Genomic DNA, 17,053 nt, shown 5'->3' with positions numbered 1-17,053 from the left:
AGTACAATGTCTCATCCTTCTTCAGGAAGCCCAGGTAGTCATTCATCGTTTTTCCATCAAACTTTATTTTCAAATTTCGCACCTAAGTCACTGTAGTACCCTTTTTGATGTGGTCAAAATTGGTGTAGAACTCCTTGACTAAGTGCTCATTGGAATCTTCCATGTGGCCTATGAAATAGTCCCAGCCTGCTCTCTCTCTGAACTGCCTCAGCACATTGGGGTTGTGAGGCAAAAGGTCCTTTGTAATGAATTTCCGCTCAGGTATCAACTTCCTCTTGAGCCACCATTGTCTGAACTTGTGGTAGGCCACTTCACTCACGAATCTATCTTGCCATGCTTCTGGTTTCCTGGTTCTCTCTACTCCTCCTACTTGGGACTCACCCCCTCCTTCTTCTTCTACGGAATCCTCACTGGGTATTGAAGATGTAGGTGAGGCAGAAGAGGCACTGTAACTACCCGCAACTGAGCCCTCAGACGACTCAGAAGAAATTTGAATTGACGCTTGAGCAGTAGGAGAGCCCGGAGGTGTATCTCTCTATCTAGGCCTCTCTGGCCAGTCAGGAACATATTTTTGCACGGAGTCGGTGTCGGATGCCTCCCCGAAGGGAACATACTCACTTCCCGAATGGGAAGCAGCTCTATCCGCATCCCTTATTGATTTTCTGGTATTTTTGATTGCCTGCCGTGCTTGTGGGGTCAGTCTGATCATGCCTCATCCCCTACCTCTGGAGTACTCTCCTTTGCCTTTCTGTTTAACATTTCCGCCTCGTGATTTTACCAATATCTGCAAGGAACATTCAGTTGAGGCTTGTTAGTATCAGAAGAATCAATGCAAGATATAACTGCAGGAAACAGAAAAAAACAACTACAGACAGCAGACTGCAGTCCGCACAAATTGCAGTGCGGCCACAAAGGGACCACTGCGGACCGCACAAAATAGCATCGCGGTCCGCATTGAGGTGGGGGTTAGACCACCCACTCTCTAATAAAGGCCACTGCGGACCGCACTAAATGGTATCGCGGTTAGCATTAAGGCACCATGGACCACACAAAATCCATTGCGGCCGCGGTCCTTAATTCTCAACTTTTTGAAGTTTCACCACCGTGGTCCACACAAAATGGAATTACGGACCGCGGAGAAGCACCGCGGACCGCACAAAATACCATCACGGACCGCGGTAAGCCAAGAACAGTAATACCAACCTAGGGTTTCAACGTTTTTCCACATTTTTGTCTAATTTTCACCTATTATTGATCCTCTAGGTGTTCAATCAGTATATTTAACTAATTAGTCCTAATCTAAACAACTTATGAAACGCCAAGCTAAAAATTTAAAGAAAAAGGGAAGAAGAAGACATATTAACTAATCAATTAAAAGAAAATAAACACAATTAAAGACTAAGGGAAGATTAAAAATACCAGTAACAGGATGCAACACAGATGAATGAGAGTGAGTGACTGAATTCGTGCAGTTAGGGCTTGGGTGAACAGTATTTTTTTACTATTGAGAGCAAAGGATCTAAAAGTTTTAAATGAAGGCCTCAGGTCCTATTTATAGAAAAAAGTCATGGGGCCTACTTCACCTACCCACCGCGGACCGCATAAAATGGCACCACAGTCTGCGGTACACAAAAATCTGAACCGCTGGGGAGACGTCCACTGCGGACCGTAAGAAATGCTCTGTGGCCGCAGTGGTCCACTGCGGACAGCACAAAATACATTGCGGTCGTGGTGGAAAACTTCAGAGAACCCCATTTTTTACCAATCAACTTTGCGAACCGCATTGAAATGTTGCCCCCGCACTAAGGCTTTTGTGGTCGCACAAAATGTAATGCGGCTGCAGTGCAAACTTCAAAGAGTGTACATTTTTTCCAACTTGGTCCTGCACTGCATCAAAATAATCCTACACACACCTCACAACCAGTTAGTCCAAAAGCAAATCCTATACTACACAGAAAATCAAAGAAAAACAAAAAGAAAGACACATGGGTTGCCTTCCAAGAAGCACCTGATTTAACATCGCGGCACGACGCAGGTTACCATTAAATCACTTTAGATGGAGTAGTGCCACCACGTGGCTGTCATCAATCTTGCCCAGGTAGTGCTTGACCCTGTGCCCATTAACTCGGAAAATCTCCCCATTTTGTTCTTCAAGTCACGTGCACCAAACGGTGCCACAAACACCACTTCAAAAGGTCCACTCCATTTCGACTTAAGCTTTCCCAGAAACAGACGTAACCTAGAATTGAACAAGAAAATCAAATCACCCACTTTGAACTCCTTGCCACAAGCATATTTATCATGAAGGTACTTCATCTTGTCCTTGTACAAGGACGAACTGGAGTAGGCATGAAATCGAAATTCATCAAGTTCATTAAGCTGCTCAAAATATTTTTTCCTTGGGGGGGGGGGGGGTGGGTGGTGCAGAAAAACGAAAAAATAAAAGACTTTTTTGTGCGGGGTGGGATGGGGAGGGGCAGTGGGAGTGAGGGGAGTGTGGAGAAAAACGAAAAAACAGAAATTTGAAAATTACAAAAAAATAATAAATAAAAACAACTGGGAGGTGGGGGGCAGTAAGGGTGGGGTTTTGGCGGGGGATAGCAGGGTGGGTGGTGACGAAAAAAAAAACTAAATTTTTTTTAAAAAATCCTTTTTGGAGAGAGGAGGTGGAAGGGTGGGTGGGTGTGGGATGGGTTGGTGAGGGAGGAATAAGATGGAAAATGTTGAGAAGAAGTTTTGAAAAATGTTTTTCCTTCATTTGATAAGAAAAATATTTTCCTCCAATTAGAGAAAAATGAGTTGATAAGAAAAATATTTTCTAAAATATTTAAGTCAACAAAACATAAAAAAATTAAAAAATATTTTCCTTTCGTACCAAACACACCCCATATAGCTTCATTTCAACTCAACTGCTATGTCCCAAATGAATCAGCAGCCCAAATGAACAAATATCGAGGATTTATCATCTGGGTCGAGAGTTAATAGATGGGTAGAGGATCAAAGCGGATTGAGTTTTAGAGAAATGGGTGGGTTTAATTTTAATGTGTAAAAATACAGGCAAGCTTATAACATGACACATGGATATTTTAAAATGTCAAAATTAACCAGGTCTAGTTCGTTAGTTATAGGGACATGTTTAAGCTAAAAAGAAAACGTTGAGGATATTTTAGATCAAAAGGTTAATGGAGGACACATTTTTGAGCCATTTCAGTACGTTAAGGATATTTTTGGCCCTTTTTCGTATCAGAAATAACAATAGAAGAAAACTAGACATATTTTTTTAAACCTCATCTTGTTTCATATAGAACCATATTCTTGGCAAATATATGTTAAGAGCATTAATGTTAACACTACAAGAAAAAAAACAAATTTTCAACAAATAATTCTGTCAAAAACTGATCGAATATTTAGAATTTTTTCCTTATGAAACGATATAGCGAAAGAAAAATAAAGAAAACAATAAAGTTTTCCTATTAGGTTCATGAGTATAGTTCAAAATAACCATACCTAAAACGTTCTTTACTCATTCATAAAATAGTCTAAAAATAAAAGAAGCAGACAAACATACTAAAACCCCCAAGAAAAACAAAAAGAAAAAATAAAAAGGACAGTATTGTTATTTTTGGTAATTTGTGTTATTCTTTTAAATTAGTAAGAAAGTAGATCCTTTTAAAGACATACATCCTCCTCTTCCTATGATGCCTTTATCCATGTGGCAAGTGTCTGAGGAAAAATTATCTTATATCTTAATGGACGAGGCTAATTTCACACTGAACTTTACTCACTATATTAATAAATTAAAAAGTTAGTTTTTGTATTATTAAAATCGCTGAATTATTTGTTATTTTTTCAAAAATACAACTAACTGAAAAGTTAAGTTTTCTGCATTAAAAAATGACAGGTCATATCCAAGTTCTGAATTTTGTTGTTAAAGATCGTTTTTGAAATTTCCTACAAGTAAATCAGAGTAGATTTTGCGAGAAGAAGTCACCGAAATCGTAATAGTAATTTTGGCATGCGGAATGACGTCCAATGCCTCACATCCTTGACAAAGCATAGGTGAAAAGTTGACTTCCTTGGGAGGTTTGGGGTTGGGGTGGGGGGTGGAGGGGTGGAGAGTAAGAGACATCATATCTAATCTAATCTAAAGGTAAAAGCGGTAGTCATCAATTGGCATACTTTCTGGCTAGTTCTTCGATTAAATGCCCTTCTCGACCAAAATTTCCCAAATAAACGTTTTAAAGAGATTCTTCTCTAGCCGAAAAGAAACTTTTCCAAAAGATATTTTTGTTTCACTATTTGCTTGGCTTTATAAGGGAGGAGAAGAAACAAAACGAGAAAATGAATGTGAAAGACAGTAAAGAATAGTGAAGGTTGTAGGCGGAAGCGGATGAATTTGATGAGTGATCGAAGGTTCAAGTACTGAGCGAATATTCAAACGTCTATTCATGTGAGAACTTCTTGCCCCTTTGGTTGACACCACCTTAGCCTTAGTCAGTAAGGGAAGGGGTGCTATGGGTGTCACTATTTTAATGCAAACCGATTATTAGTGAAGAAGATTGAATTAGAGTGTACATTCAGATGATTCGATCCGTTTTTTATTACTTCGACTCGGATCGGTTCGATTAATTTTGAATTTATCAATCCAATTTAAAAGATTTTTTATACATAAATAAATATGTGATACACCACTTCAATCTACAGGTAGCTCATTAATATTATATTATTTATTTAACGCATCACTATAAAAAATTGTAGTTAATCAAATAATATTATATGGATAAAAAAAGAAAAATATTAAATTACATTCAAATAAAATTCGAAGATCCAGAAAAAGACAAAGGAAGCAAATATACAAAATAAATAAAAAGTGATAATAGAAATGAAGAAAATAAGAGAACTAAACGAAAGGAGCATAAAGAAAAGAAAGAAAAAGGGAAAAAAGGCATCATAGAGAAACGAGAATATCCATAGAACCTAGATCCCGGACGCTGCAAGTGGTATTTCAACACTTCAACCATATACCTTCAGTCATTTTGTAACTTACGGTTCCACTTATTAATTATGCAGAGAAAAATATTAATATGTATATAAAATTTTATCCGAACAATTGGGTGGCATGCCATCCTTAATCTCATATATAGATCCGCCCACGATTGTAGGCAAGCTTTTCCCGGCCATGTTTATAAGGATATCCTATCAGAAAGAGGACAAAGGAGGGGGGTGTGACGTGTAAGATGGAGAAGATATAGTTGTACTTTGGGATAGAGCAACAAAAGCCTTTACTTGGGTAATGGCATGTCATTTTTCAATGTCAAAAATTTGGCTTTTCAATGAGTTGTATTTTTTGAGAAATTCATTTTTTAGTGATATTTTAATGGGACATAAAACAATTTTACGATTTTATCGATACAATAGGCAAAGTTCAGTAGCCATGTGAATTAACCATATTGGAAGCCTCCAAGGGTCAATCAAAGGATTACTATAAAAAATATAGTGGTAATTTTATACTATAAATATGTCACTAAAATTGGACCTACGTTGGGTTTGTAATCTATAACAATTGTCAAAACAACGGAGTAATTGCAAAGGAATAGTGTTGGCCAGTGTTACCATCGGATCAGGAGAAGTTTTATATCATATTTTACGCAACTGACGTCAATTGTGTTAGACTCTTTATAATATTACAAATATAGGGTTCTTTGGGTTTTACACCCTTAACAACTTGTTTGGATGGTTGTTACCTATTGTATGGTATCGTATTGTTATTTTAAATATAATGTTTGTTTTGATTGTTACTTAAATTTTATTGTATTGTATTGTTAAATTCGTTATTACGTAACGATGAAATGTGCCACTTTATGTAACAACCGATTTGATGTGGTCGCGTCGTTACCTTGTCTTTTTCTCTCAATCTCACCTTTCATTATTATTAAATAATTTTATTTTATCATTTACCCTACCTTTTTATATACCGTATCATAATCTTTCTTTATAATATTGCAAGTTTATTCATCATATTACTGGTGCGTGAAACCAGGAAACGACGGCAAAACGACACAATCTATCCAAACATTGTATTCATCAAGCGATACAATACAATACAATACAGTACGTTACGATACATTATGAAACGATATGTAACAACCATCCAAACAAGCTGTAAAGGCAATGCACTTTTTATTTATTTATATGATTTATACTATATGCTCTTCTCTGTTACGATTTACACCCAATTCTATTCATTTTTTGGCGATACTATAAAATGATTAATCATGTTATAATGAGGAATAAAATAAAATGTATATTATTTACCCCAATAACGTGTAACAATTAAATTTTTACGCAGTTTAAAGGATATGTGGTTTAATTCAATAGGAATAATTGTGAATAACAGATAAATGAGTTAAAGATAAAGTAAATGATCAAACTAATCGCAATGTAATGACCAAGCCTGATCTTAAATTGAAAGGTGGAACTCGTCTTCGATCGGACCCTCGGTACAACTTTAGTTGCGAGTGAAGAAAAGAACAAATGAGTAATGTTTTGAACAATAGCTAGAAGACAAAAGTAAACTTTTATTGCTTTGAATTGTGTGTTACAACGTGTCGGACTAAAGATTTTTTTTCTTTATATAGTATGAGAATTTTAGTCGTAGTACAAGTCTAAAAAAGGTAAAAATTCTTCTTTTCCCGATAAGTATTGATCTATAATTGATATTAAACGAGATTTGCGGTATAATATCCGGTTGAGGGAGAATATTACGGCTCCCTATCCGTCATGCATAACCATTCACCGTGTCTCCCGAGGTCCATAAGATATATTTGGTCCAGGGTATGTCACTTTACCATGCCCGATATCGGATACATCGTTCATTCTTCCTAGGTCTCGATACGAGGGGTTCCTGGCCTCGATTATAATCACGTCGAGCCATGCTTCCCCTTTGTTATCTCATCGGGGAATGGGAAAAAACTTTACAGTCGATTTTACCCATACACAAATAGTCCTCTCGTTTTTCGGAGAGTAGATTTATCGAAGCGACATGAAGCGATAAATCAACCCCAGATCCTTTTTTGTATGTTACAACCAAGTTGATGGGTTAGCGAAACGTCCTATCAGTTGCCTCGTTCTAACTTCAGACACGTGTCAGCCGCCAGCTGACTGTCCTCGAATGCGAAACGTCATGTATTGATTATCCATCCTCTATAAAAGCTCCAACCCCTTTTTCACTTTTTACTTTCAGATTCCAGAGCTCTTTGATTTACCCTCGTTATCTCCACTTAACTCTAACCCCTTCAAGTCTCCATACATTGCTTTCTGGATTTTCATATCGTCGTGTTCTTTCTTCAAATCAGACCTTCATACCTTCATCCCCATCTTCAAATCTTCATCCTCATCTTCAAACCTTCATATTTTTATTCAAACCATCATATTTTCCAGAATCTAATGGCAAAAACTTTCAAAATCTGTGCCTTAACAAATCGCCCCCTCAACTTCCAGTCCGGCCACCGATGTCGAGGTGGCCGTTCCTGAGGTGCTCCTTTACTGAGGACATAATCCTCACAGTTCGCGTGGACTGTAACTGGGAGGGAAAGGAGATTGTCATTCTTGATGATATCTACAACACACCTCTATAAGAGATATGATATGTTCGTATGCAATATAAATTACCCAACTATGAGTCGTTGTCGAATTCACAAAGAGTTATACGGGGTGTTAGGAGTATATATTTCAAGAAAGCGAATGGACTACCTAAAATTGCACTTCCACAATAAGTTTTGATTTCTACTTCTACTATTACTGTAGTGATTGCAAGCTAATGAAATTAAACTAGATATGAATATTTTTGGTGTTTTTCCAAATAGTTTAAAAGCCTAGGGATGTGATGTAACGACCCAACCGGTCGTTTTGAGAATTTATGCCCTGATCCCCTATTAACTGCTTTTCTCTTGTTTGTTTCTGTTATTGTGAGTTGCCGGAAAGATTCATTTTGAGTTTCGGAGTGTTTTGGGACACTTAGTCCCTAAATGAGAGCTTAAGCTTTAGAATTTGGACTGTAGTCGAAGTAGTGTGAAGATAGTCTCAGAATGGAATTCCGTCAAATTTGTAAGCTCCGTTGGGTGATTTCGGGCTTAGGGGCGTATTCAGATTGTATTTTGGAGGTCTGTAGCCTTTTTAGGCTTGAAATGCTGAAAGTTGAATTTTTGATGTTTCCGGATCGATAGTGAGATTTGATATTTGGGTTGGAATCCGATTCCGAAAGTTGGAATAGCTCTGTGGTATTGAATGTGACATGTGTGCAAAATTTGGGGTCAATCGGACATGGTTTGGTTGGTTTCGACATCGGTTGTAGAATTCTTGAGATTTGAAGTTCATTAAGCTTGGATTGGAGGGTGATTCGTGGTTTTAGCGTTGTTTGATGTGATTTGATATTTGCACTGAGTCCGTATGATGTTTTAGGATTGGGTAATGAATCCTAACTCTAATTTGGTTCTAATACATTAATCTATTGTTAGTTTTATCATTTAATTTCAGGATTTGGATGAAACATTGGGGAAAAGTTGAGAAAAGTTCTTAGGCCTAATTTTGGGGTTTTGGTCGAGGTTTTGGTATCAGATTTGAGTGTTTTTGGTATGGTTAGACTCGTAAGTGAATGGTGTTCATAATTTGTGATTATTACCCGATTCCGAAATGTGGGCCCGGGAGGTTTTTGGGCATTTTTGTATTTTCTTACCTTAGTTTCGATTCTTTTAACTAAATTCGTTGGTTGTAGTTATATTTACATTATGAAAATGATTTGATTTGATTTGGGCCACTCGGAGTTGGATACTCATGGCAAGAGCGTGATTTCAGATTGAGTTTGAGCTAGTTCGAGGTAAGTGGCTTGCCTAGCCTTGTGGGGGGGAGAACTCCGCTTAGGATTTTGGTACTGTTGTTATATGAGTGTCGTGTACGTGAGGTGACAAGTGCATATATGTGCTAATTGTTGAAAAATCCCATTTTCATTAAGTAAATATCTGTGTTTCCTTTTTGTTGAACGCTACTTATATTTAAAGCCTATTGTTTAGCTTAGGAAAGCATGCTTAAGTGACTTAACTGTACTATCTGCTTAAACTGTTTACTTGAATTGTGTGCAACACGTTTAGAATAAAATCTCAGCTTTTTTCTTGGTATGAACTTGAAGAACTGTAAATTATGTGTTTACTTTAGGACTAAGGATCGGTATTCTGGTAGATCCCCCTGCATGTTTACTTTGGGACTACAGATCGGTATTTCAGTAAATTCCCCTACACATTTATATTTGGGACTACAGGATGACACCCGATAGATTCCCATGTACTGAATATTTACTTTGGGATTACAGATCGACATTCCGGTAGATCCCCTTGCACATTTATATTTAGGACTACGGGACGACACCCGGTAGATTCCCCTGTACTGGATATTTACTTTGGCATTACGGATCGGTATTCCGGTAAATCCCCCTGCACATTTACGTTTGGGACTACGGGACGATATCCTGGTAGATCCCCCTGTTGCTATCTTTGTGTACTGAGTTATAATCTTTCTATGTTTTTATTCTTTATCGACTGGTAGTACTTTAATAATACTACTTACCCTGAGGTGCTTCTTTACTGAGGACACAATCCCTACAGTTCGAGTGAACTGTAACTGAGAGGGAAAGGAGGTGGTCATTCCTGATGATATCCACAACACACATCTATAAGAGATATGATATGTTCGTATACAATATAAATTACCCAACTATGAGTCGTTGTCGAATTCACAAAGAGTTATACGGGGTGTTAGGAGTGTATATTTGAAGAAAGCGAATGGACTACCTAAAATTGCACTTCCACAATAAGTTTTGGTTTCTACTTCTACTATTACTCTAGTGATTGCAAGCTAAGGAAATTAAACTAGAGATGAATATTTTTGGTGTTTTTTTCAAATAGTTTAAAAGCCTAGGGATACGATGTAACGACCCGGCCAGTCGTTTTGAGAATTTACGCCCTGATCCCCTATTAAATACTTTTCCCATGTTTGTTTCTGCTATTGTGAGTTGCCAGGAAGATTCGTTTTCAACCTTCATATTTTTCTTCAAACCATCATATTTTCAAGAATCTAATGGCAAAAACTTTCAAATCCATGCCTTAACAAATAGCCCCCTCAATTTCCAATCTAGACACCGATGCCGAGGTTGCTGTTCCTGAGGTGCCCCTTTACTGAGGACATAATCCTCATAGTTCGAGTGGACTGTAATTGGGAGGGAAAGGAAATGGTCATTCCTGATGATATCTACAACACACCTCTATAAGAGATATGATACATTCGTATGCAATATAAATTACCCAACTATGAGTCGTTGTCGAATTCACAAAGAGTTATATGGGGTGTTAGGAGTATATATTTCAAGAAAGCAAATGGACTACCTAAAATTGCACTTCCACAATAAGTTTTGATTTCTACTTCTACTATTACTCTAGTGATTGCAAGCTAATGAAATTAAACTAGAGATGAATATTTTTGGTGTTTTCCAAATAGTTTAAAAGCCTAGGGATGTGATGTAACGACCCGACCGGTCGTTTTGAGAATTTATGCCCTGATCTCCTATTAACCGTTTTTCCCGTGTTTGTTTCTGCTATTGTGAGTTGCCGGAAAGATTCGTTTTGAGTTTCGGAGTGTTTTGGGACACTTAGTCCCTAAATGAGAGCTTAAGCTTTAGAATTTAGACCATAGTTGGAGCAGTGTGAAGACGGTTTCGGAATGGAATTCCGTCAATTTCGTTAGCTCCGTTTGGTGATTTCGGGCTTAGGGGCATGTTCGGATTGTGTTTTGGAGGCCCGTAGCTTGTTTAGGCTTGAAATATTGAAAGTTGAATTTTTAAAGTTTCCGGATCGACAGTGAGATTTTGATATTAGGGTTGGAATCCGATTCCGAAAATTGGAATAGCTCCGTAGTGTTGAATGTGACTTGTGTGCAAAATTTGGGGTCAATCGAACATAGTTTGGTTGGTTTCGGCATCAGTTGTAAAATTCTTGAGATTTCAAGTTCATTAGGCTTTGATTGGAGGGTGATTCGTGGTTTTAACATTGCTTGATATGATTTGAGAGTTGGACTGAGTCCGTATGATATTTTAGGATTGGTTGAAATGTTTGGTTGAGGTCCCGGGGTCCTCGGGTCAATTTCGGATGCTTAACAGAAGTTGAATTGGACTTGGGCAAAATTTGAGGTTGTTGAACCGGTCATAACCGCACCTACTTATGTGGGATCGTAGGTGCGGCACCGCAGAAGCGGTTGGGAACCATAGGTGCGGTCTGAGGCACAAGTGAAGCTGGTCGCAGATACGACTCAAGGACCGCAGAAGCGGACTGCATCTACGAGTATAGGGTTGCAGGTGCGGTTTCTGGCCGTTTAATGAAAATCCACAGGTGTGGAGTAGGAGTCGCAGGAGGGGGACTGCAGGTGCGGTCAACCCCTCGCAGAAGTAGATTTCGCTGGGCAGAAAAAGGGAAAATCGAGGGTTTGAGTTCATAACTTGAAAAAATCGAATTGAAGCTCGGTAGAGGGCAATTTCTGGAGAGATTTTGAAGGAGGAAGATTGGGTAATGAATCCTAACCCTAATTTGGTTCTAATACATTATTCTATTGCTAGTTTTAATCATTTAATTTTGGGATTTGGATGAAAAATTGGGGAAAAGTTGAGAAAAGTTCTTAGGCCTAATTTTGAGATTTTGGTCGAAGTTTTGGTATCGGATTTGAGTATTTTTGTATGGTTAGACTCGTGAGTGAATGGGTGTTCATAATTTTTTATTTTTACCCGATTCTGAGAAGTTGCCCGGGGAGGATTTTTGGGAATTTTTCTATTTTCTTACCTTAGCTTTGAATCCTTTAACTAAATTCGTTAGTTGTAGTTATATTTATATTATGAAAATGATTTGATTAGATTTGGGCCACTCGGAGTTGGATACTCGTTGCAAGAGCGTGATTTCGGATTGAGTTCTAGCTGGTTCGAGGTAAGTGGTTTGCCTAACCATGTGTGGGCGAAACTGCCCTTAGGATTTTGGTACTGTTGTTATATGAGTGTCGTGTACGTGAGGTGACGAGTGCGTACACGTGCTAATTGTTGAAAACCCCCATTTTCATTAAGTAAATATCTGTGTTTCCTTTTTGTTGAACACTACATGTATTTAAAGCCTATTGTTTAGCTTAGGAAAGCATGCTTAAGTGACTTAACTGTACTATATGCTTAAACTATTTACTTGAATTCTGTGCAGCACATTTAGAATAGAAATTTCAGCTTTTTTCTTGGTATGAACTTGAATAGAACTGTTAATTATGTGTTTACTTCGGGGATACAGATCGGTATTCCGGTAGATCCCCTGCATGTTTACTTTTGGACTACGGATCGGTATTACGATAGATTCCCCTGCATATTTATATTTGGGACTACGGGACGACACCCGATAGATTCCCTTGTACTAGATATTTACTTTGGGACTATGGATTGGCATTCCGGTAGATCCCACTACACATTTATATTTGGGACTACGGGACACCCGGTAGATTCCCTTGTACTGGATATTTACTTTGGGACTACGGATCGGTATTCCTGTAGATCCCCCTACATATTTATATTTGGGACTATGAGATATCCTGGTAGATCCCCCTGTTGCTATCTCTGTGTACTGAGTTATAATCTTTTTGTGTTTTTATACTTTATCGACTGGTAGTACTTTAATAATACTGCTTCATTTCATACTGCTTACATATACATATTCGTATACATATATATATATATACGAAGATTTTCTGCCACATTCCATTCAATATTCAGCTTCCTCAAAGCCCACATGGCCTTGTGCTCTAACTCAACCGGTAGATGGAAAGCTTTCCAAAACACCAACCGATACGGAGAAATACTAATCGGAATCTTGTAAGTAGTCCTATAAGCCCATAGAGTATCATCCAACTTCTGTGACCAATCGGTCCTATTTGCATTGCCATCTTTGACAATATACTCTTGATTTTCCTATTTGAGACTTCAACTTGGCCACTCGCCTGAGGATGATAAGGAGTAGAAACTTTGTGATTGACACCATACTTTGTATGCAAAGTATCAAAAGCTCTATTACAAAAATGAGATCCCCCATCACTTATGATTGTATGAGGAGTGCCAAACCTAGTAAAAATGCTTTTCTTGAGAAACGCAACAACACTCCGGCCTCATTGTTGGGTAATGCCACGGCTTCAACCCACTTTGAAACATAGTCAACCACCATAAGAATGTATGTGTTCCCACATGAGCTAACAAACAGGCCCATAAAATCAATGCCCCATACATCAAAAATATCATCTTCAAGAATGGTATTGAGAGGCATCTCATCTTTCTTCGAAATTCCACCCATTCTTTGACATTCGTTGCACCTCTTCACAAGTTCACTTGCATATTTGTACAAAGTTGGCCAGAAAAACCCACAACTAAGAACTTTGGAAGTGGTCCTCGCCCCACCATGATGACCACCATAGGGAGAGGAATGGTAAGCCTCTAAGATACTCAATTGCTCTTCCTCGGGAACACACCTTCAGATCACACCATCCGTGCAGATATTGAACAAGTACGGATCATCCCAATAGAAATCCAAACTATCCCGTTTGAGCTTCTTCCTTTGGTTAGAAGAGAGTTCACACAGGATTATACCAGTCACAAGGAAATTAGCAACGTCCGCAAACCATGGCATACCATTCACCGACACAGAAAGGAGTTGTTCATCGGAAAAGAAATCATTGATCTCTAGGCCATCACGAGGCCTCCCCTCCTCCTCCAAGCGGGACAAGTGGTCCGCCAATTGGTTTTTACTACCCTTTCAGTCCACAATCTCCAAATCAAACTCTTGAACTAACAAGACCCATCGCATCAGTCTAGCTTTGGAATCCTTCTTCGTCATCAAGTACCAGAGTGCGGCATGATCGGTATGAACTATGACCTTGGCACCCATGAGATACGGACAAAATTTCTCCATTGCAAACACAATAGCCAAAAGCTCTTTCTTAGTTACCGTGTTGTTCATTTGAGCATCATTCATTACTTGCTCGCATAGTACACCAGATGAAACATTTTGTTCACTCTTTGACCCAAGACCGTCCCAACCGCAACATCACTCGCCTCACACATGAGCTCAAAAGGCAAGATCCAATTGGGTGCGGTAATAATAGGAGTGATAGTCAACTTGTGCCTGAGAAGTTCAAAGGCTTGCATACATCTCTCATCAAACACGAACTTGGCATCTTTTTCCAATAACTTGCATAAGGGATTCACTACCTTCGAAAAGTCTTTGATAAATCTCCGGTAGAACCCCGCATGCCCAAAAACTTCTAACTCCCTTGATAGAAGTAGGGGTAGGGAGCCTTGAAATCACATCAATTTTTGCTTTGTCCACCTCTATACCATGCTTTGAAATTTGTGCCCAAGAACTATGCCCTCCTCAACCATGAAGTGGCATTTCTCCCAATTAAGCACAAGATTGGTTTCTTCACAACGGGCCAACACTCTATCAAGATTTTTCAAACATTCATCAAATGAGTCACCAACAACACTAAAGTCGTCCATGAACACCTCTAAAATATCTTCCATCATGTCGGTGAAAATGGCCATCATACACCGCTGAAATGTAGCCAGTGCATTACACAACACAAAAGGCATCCTAGAAAAAGCAAAGGTGCTATATGGACAAGTGAAGGTGGTCTTCTCCTAATCTTCCAGAGCAATCAAGATTTGGTTGTACCCAGAATACCCATCCAAGAAACAGTAGAAGGCACACCCAACAAGTCGGTCTAGCATCTGATCTAGAAAAGGCAATGGAAAGTGATCCGTGTGGGTGACTTTATTCAACTTGCAGTAGTTCATGTATACCCTCCATCCGGTGACAGCTTTGTTGGAATCAACTCATTCTGTGAATTTGTAACCACGGTCATACCACCCTTTTTCAGCACACATTGCACCGGCGAAGTCCATGAGCTATCAGAGATGGAGTACACAACCCCGGCATACAACCACTTTATCACCTCCTTTTTTACAACTTCTTGCATTACCTCATTTAGCCTGATGTTACAAGGAGGGCTTTGCATCATCTTCCAGAATAATCTTGTGCATATAGAATGCGGGGCTTATCCCCCAAATATCAGCTAAGGTCTATACAATTGCCTTCTTCCAGTTTTGAAGCACCGCCAATGTGGAATCAACCTACATATTAGTAAGACAAGAGGAAAGAATAACTGGCAAAGTTGAACTAGGGCCTAAGAATTCATACCTAAGGTGTGGAGGCAATGGCTTCGACTCCAACACCGGAGGTTCCTCGAATGAAGGTTTTGTTGGTGGAGTCTTCTTATTCTCAAGATCCAAAGAGAGTTTCCTAGGCTCATAAGAGTTAGAACCCATTCCATGTAAAGCATTCACGCACTCCACTCGGCCTCCATCCTCATTTACATCAAGATTTAACAATACTGCCTCTAGAGGGTCCTCCACATTGATCATTGAACTGTTATCATCAACTATTACTGCCGTGACAAGATCTACAAAGGAGCACACCTCAGAACTGTTGGGCTGCTTCATTGACTTGCGCACATAAAATATCACTTTCTCATCACCCATCCGGAACGTGAGTTCCCCTGCTTCCACATCAACTAAGGTCTTCCCAGTAGCAAGGAAAGGTCTTCCCCATATGATTGGAACCTCATAATGTACCTCAAAATCCAAGATCACAAAATCAGCTAGCAAGATAAATTTGTCCGCCCGGACAAGAACATCATCAATGATACCCAATGATCTCTTCATAGTTCTATCTGCCATTTACAATCTCATGGAAGTCACCCTCGATTGCCCAATACCCAAAGTCTTGAAGACTGAGTAGGGCATCAAGTTGATACTTTCCCCCAAATCACATAGAGCTTTTGCAAAGTCCGCACTCCCACAGGTGTGAGCACGTGATTTTTGCCCTACATGAAATACTCTCATAAATTCAAAACAAAGTAATTTCGTTTCATTATATGCAATTTTGTGGATTTTGTGGCATTTGTTGTTTATTATTTGCATTTTTGTCTGTGCATTTCGTTTGTTAATTAATGAAAAAAACAAAATATGCTGCATTTGCATTTAGGATTTAATTTTTTGCATGTTTGAAATAATTATTAATTTAGTGTTTTATAAAATGGAAAAATCACAAAAATAGTTCATTTTTGCACTTTAATTTTAATTTCTCGAATTTTCTCAGCTTTCTTTAATGTGGTATTTAATTAGTTATGATAATTATTTTTAGAGTTTAATTAGTTCAATTTGATAGGATAATATTAGTTTTAATAATTAATTTAGGTTTTATTTCTAATTTTGAAAAGGAAAAAATTTGGAAATTGGAAAAGAAAAAAGATTCAAAAACAAAGGGAAATTCGGATTTGTGCCATTAAATCTCCTACAGCCCAATTACCCCCAGATCTGTACAATTCCAGCCCAAACTCGCCTCTACCCGATCCGGATCCCCCTTCAAGCGAAACAATGCCGTTTCGACCAGTGTCAATTTGAGTAGTTGATCCCCACTTGATCGAACGACTCGGAACTAAAGCTTGGGGAGTATTTATATGTCCAAATCCATTCCCCCACCCTAAAAACCCCTCTGCTCAGCACCCCACCAGGACACGCAGACCTAACCCTAACGGAGCCGCCTCAAAACTCCACCGCCTTCCCCTGGCGGCGCCACCGTGAATCGCCACCAAACTTACACCAAACACCCCCATCCTTCTCCTCTCTCCGAATCTACAAGCCCCCGCCCTCGAATCAACCAAAAACGGCTCGAATCTGGCTTTGAAAGAAAACCCTAGCTGAGACCGCCCCCCCTAAATCCCCAGCCTCTGGTGGCGGCGCCTACCCCGACCCTACCCAAAATCACACCCTATAACCACCCCACTCCCTTTTTTCTAAATCTCGGACTGATTTCCTTCGAATCTGCCCAGAACTTCTCGAATCTTGGGGTGTGCTGAAGGTTTCAGACCGCAACAGACT

The 17,053-nt window shown here is 39.0% G+C and overlaps 1 protein-coding gene across 1 annotated transcript; it reads right to left on the bottom strand.

The window, feature by feature from the left end:
• Nucleotides 1-15,193: 15,193 nt before the first annotated feature.
• Nucleotides 15,194-15,850, bottom strand: LOC138887330 (uncharacterized). The gene is made up of 2 exons (XM_070169065.1): nt 15,488-15,850; nt 15,194-15,244 (listed from the first exon to the last, which is right to left on the bottom strand). Exons 1-2 carry the CDS (start codon nt 15,848-15,850, stop codon nt 15,194-15,196), a joined length of 414 nt encoding a protein of 137 aa, XP_070025166.1.
• Nucleotides 15,851-17,053: the final 1,203 nt, after the last annotated feature.

This window comes from Nicotiana sylvestris, chromosome 3, assembly GCF_000393655.2.
Source record: "Nicotiana sylvestris chromosome 3, ASM39365v2, whole genome shotgun sequence".
NCBI lineage: Eukaryota > Viridiplantae > Streptophyta > Magnoliopsida > Solanales > Solanaceae > Nicotiana > Nicotiana sylvestris.
This window is presented reverse-complemented; position numbering and strand designations above follow the sequence as displayed.

Excerpts from the sequence above, each read along its gene's own strand:
- LOC138887330 (XM_070169065.1), bottom strand. The coding sequence starts at position 15,850 with ATGGCAGATAGAACTATGAAGAGATCATTGGGTATCATTGATGATGTT. Across the intron at positions 15,245-15,487 it reads CAGTATTGTTAAATCTTGAT|GTTGATTCCACATTGGCGGT; the intron begins GTAAATGAGGAT and ends ACTAATATGTAG.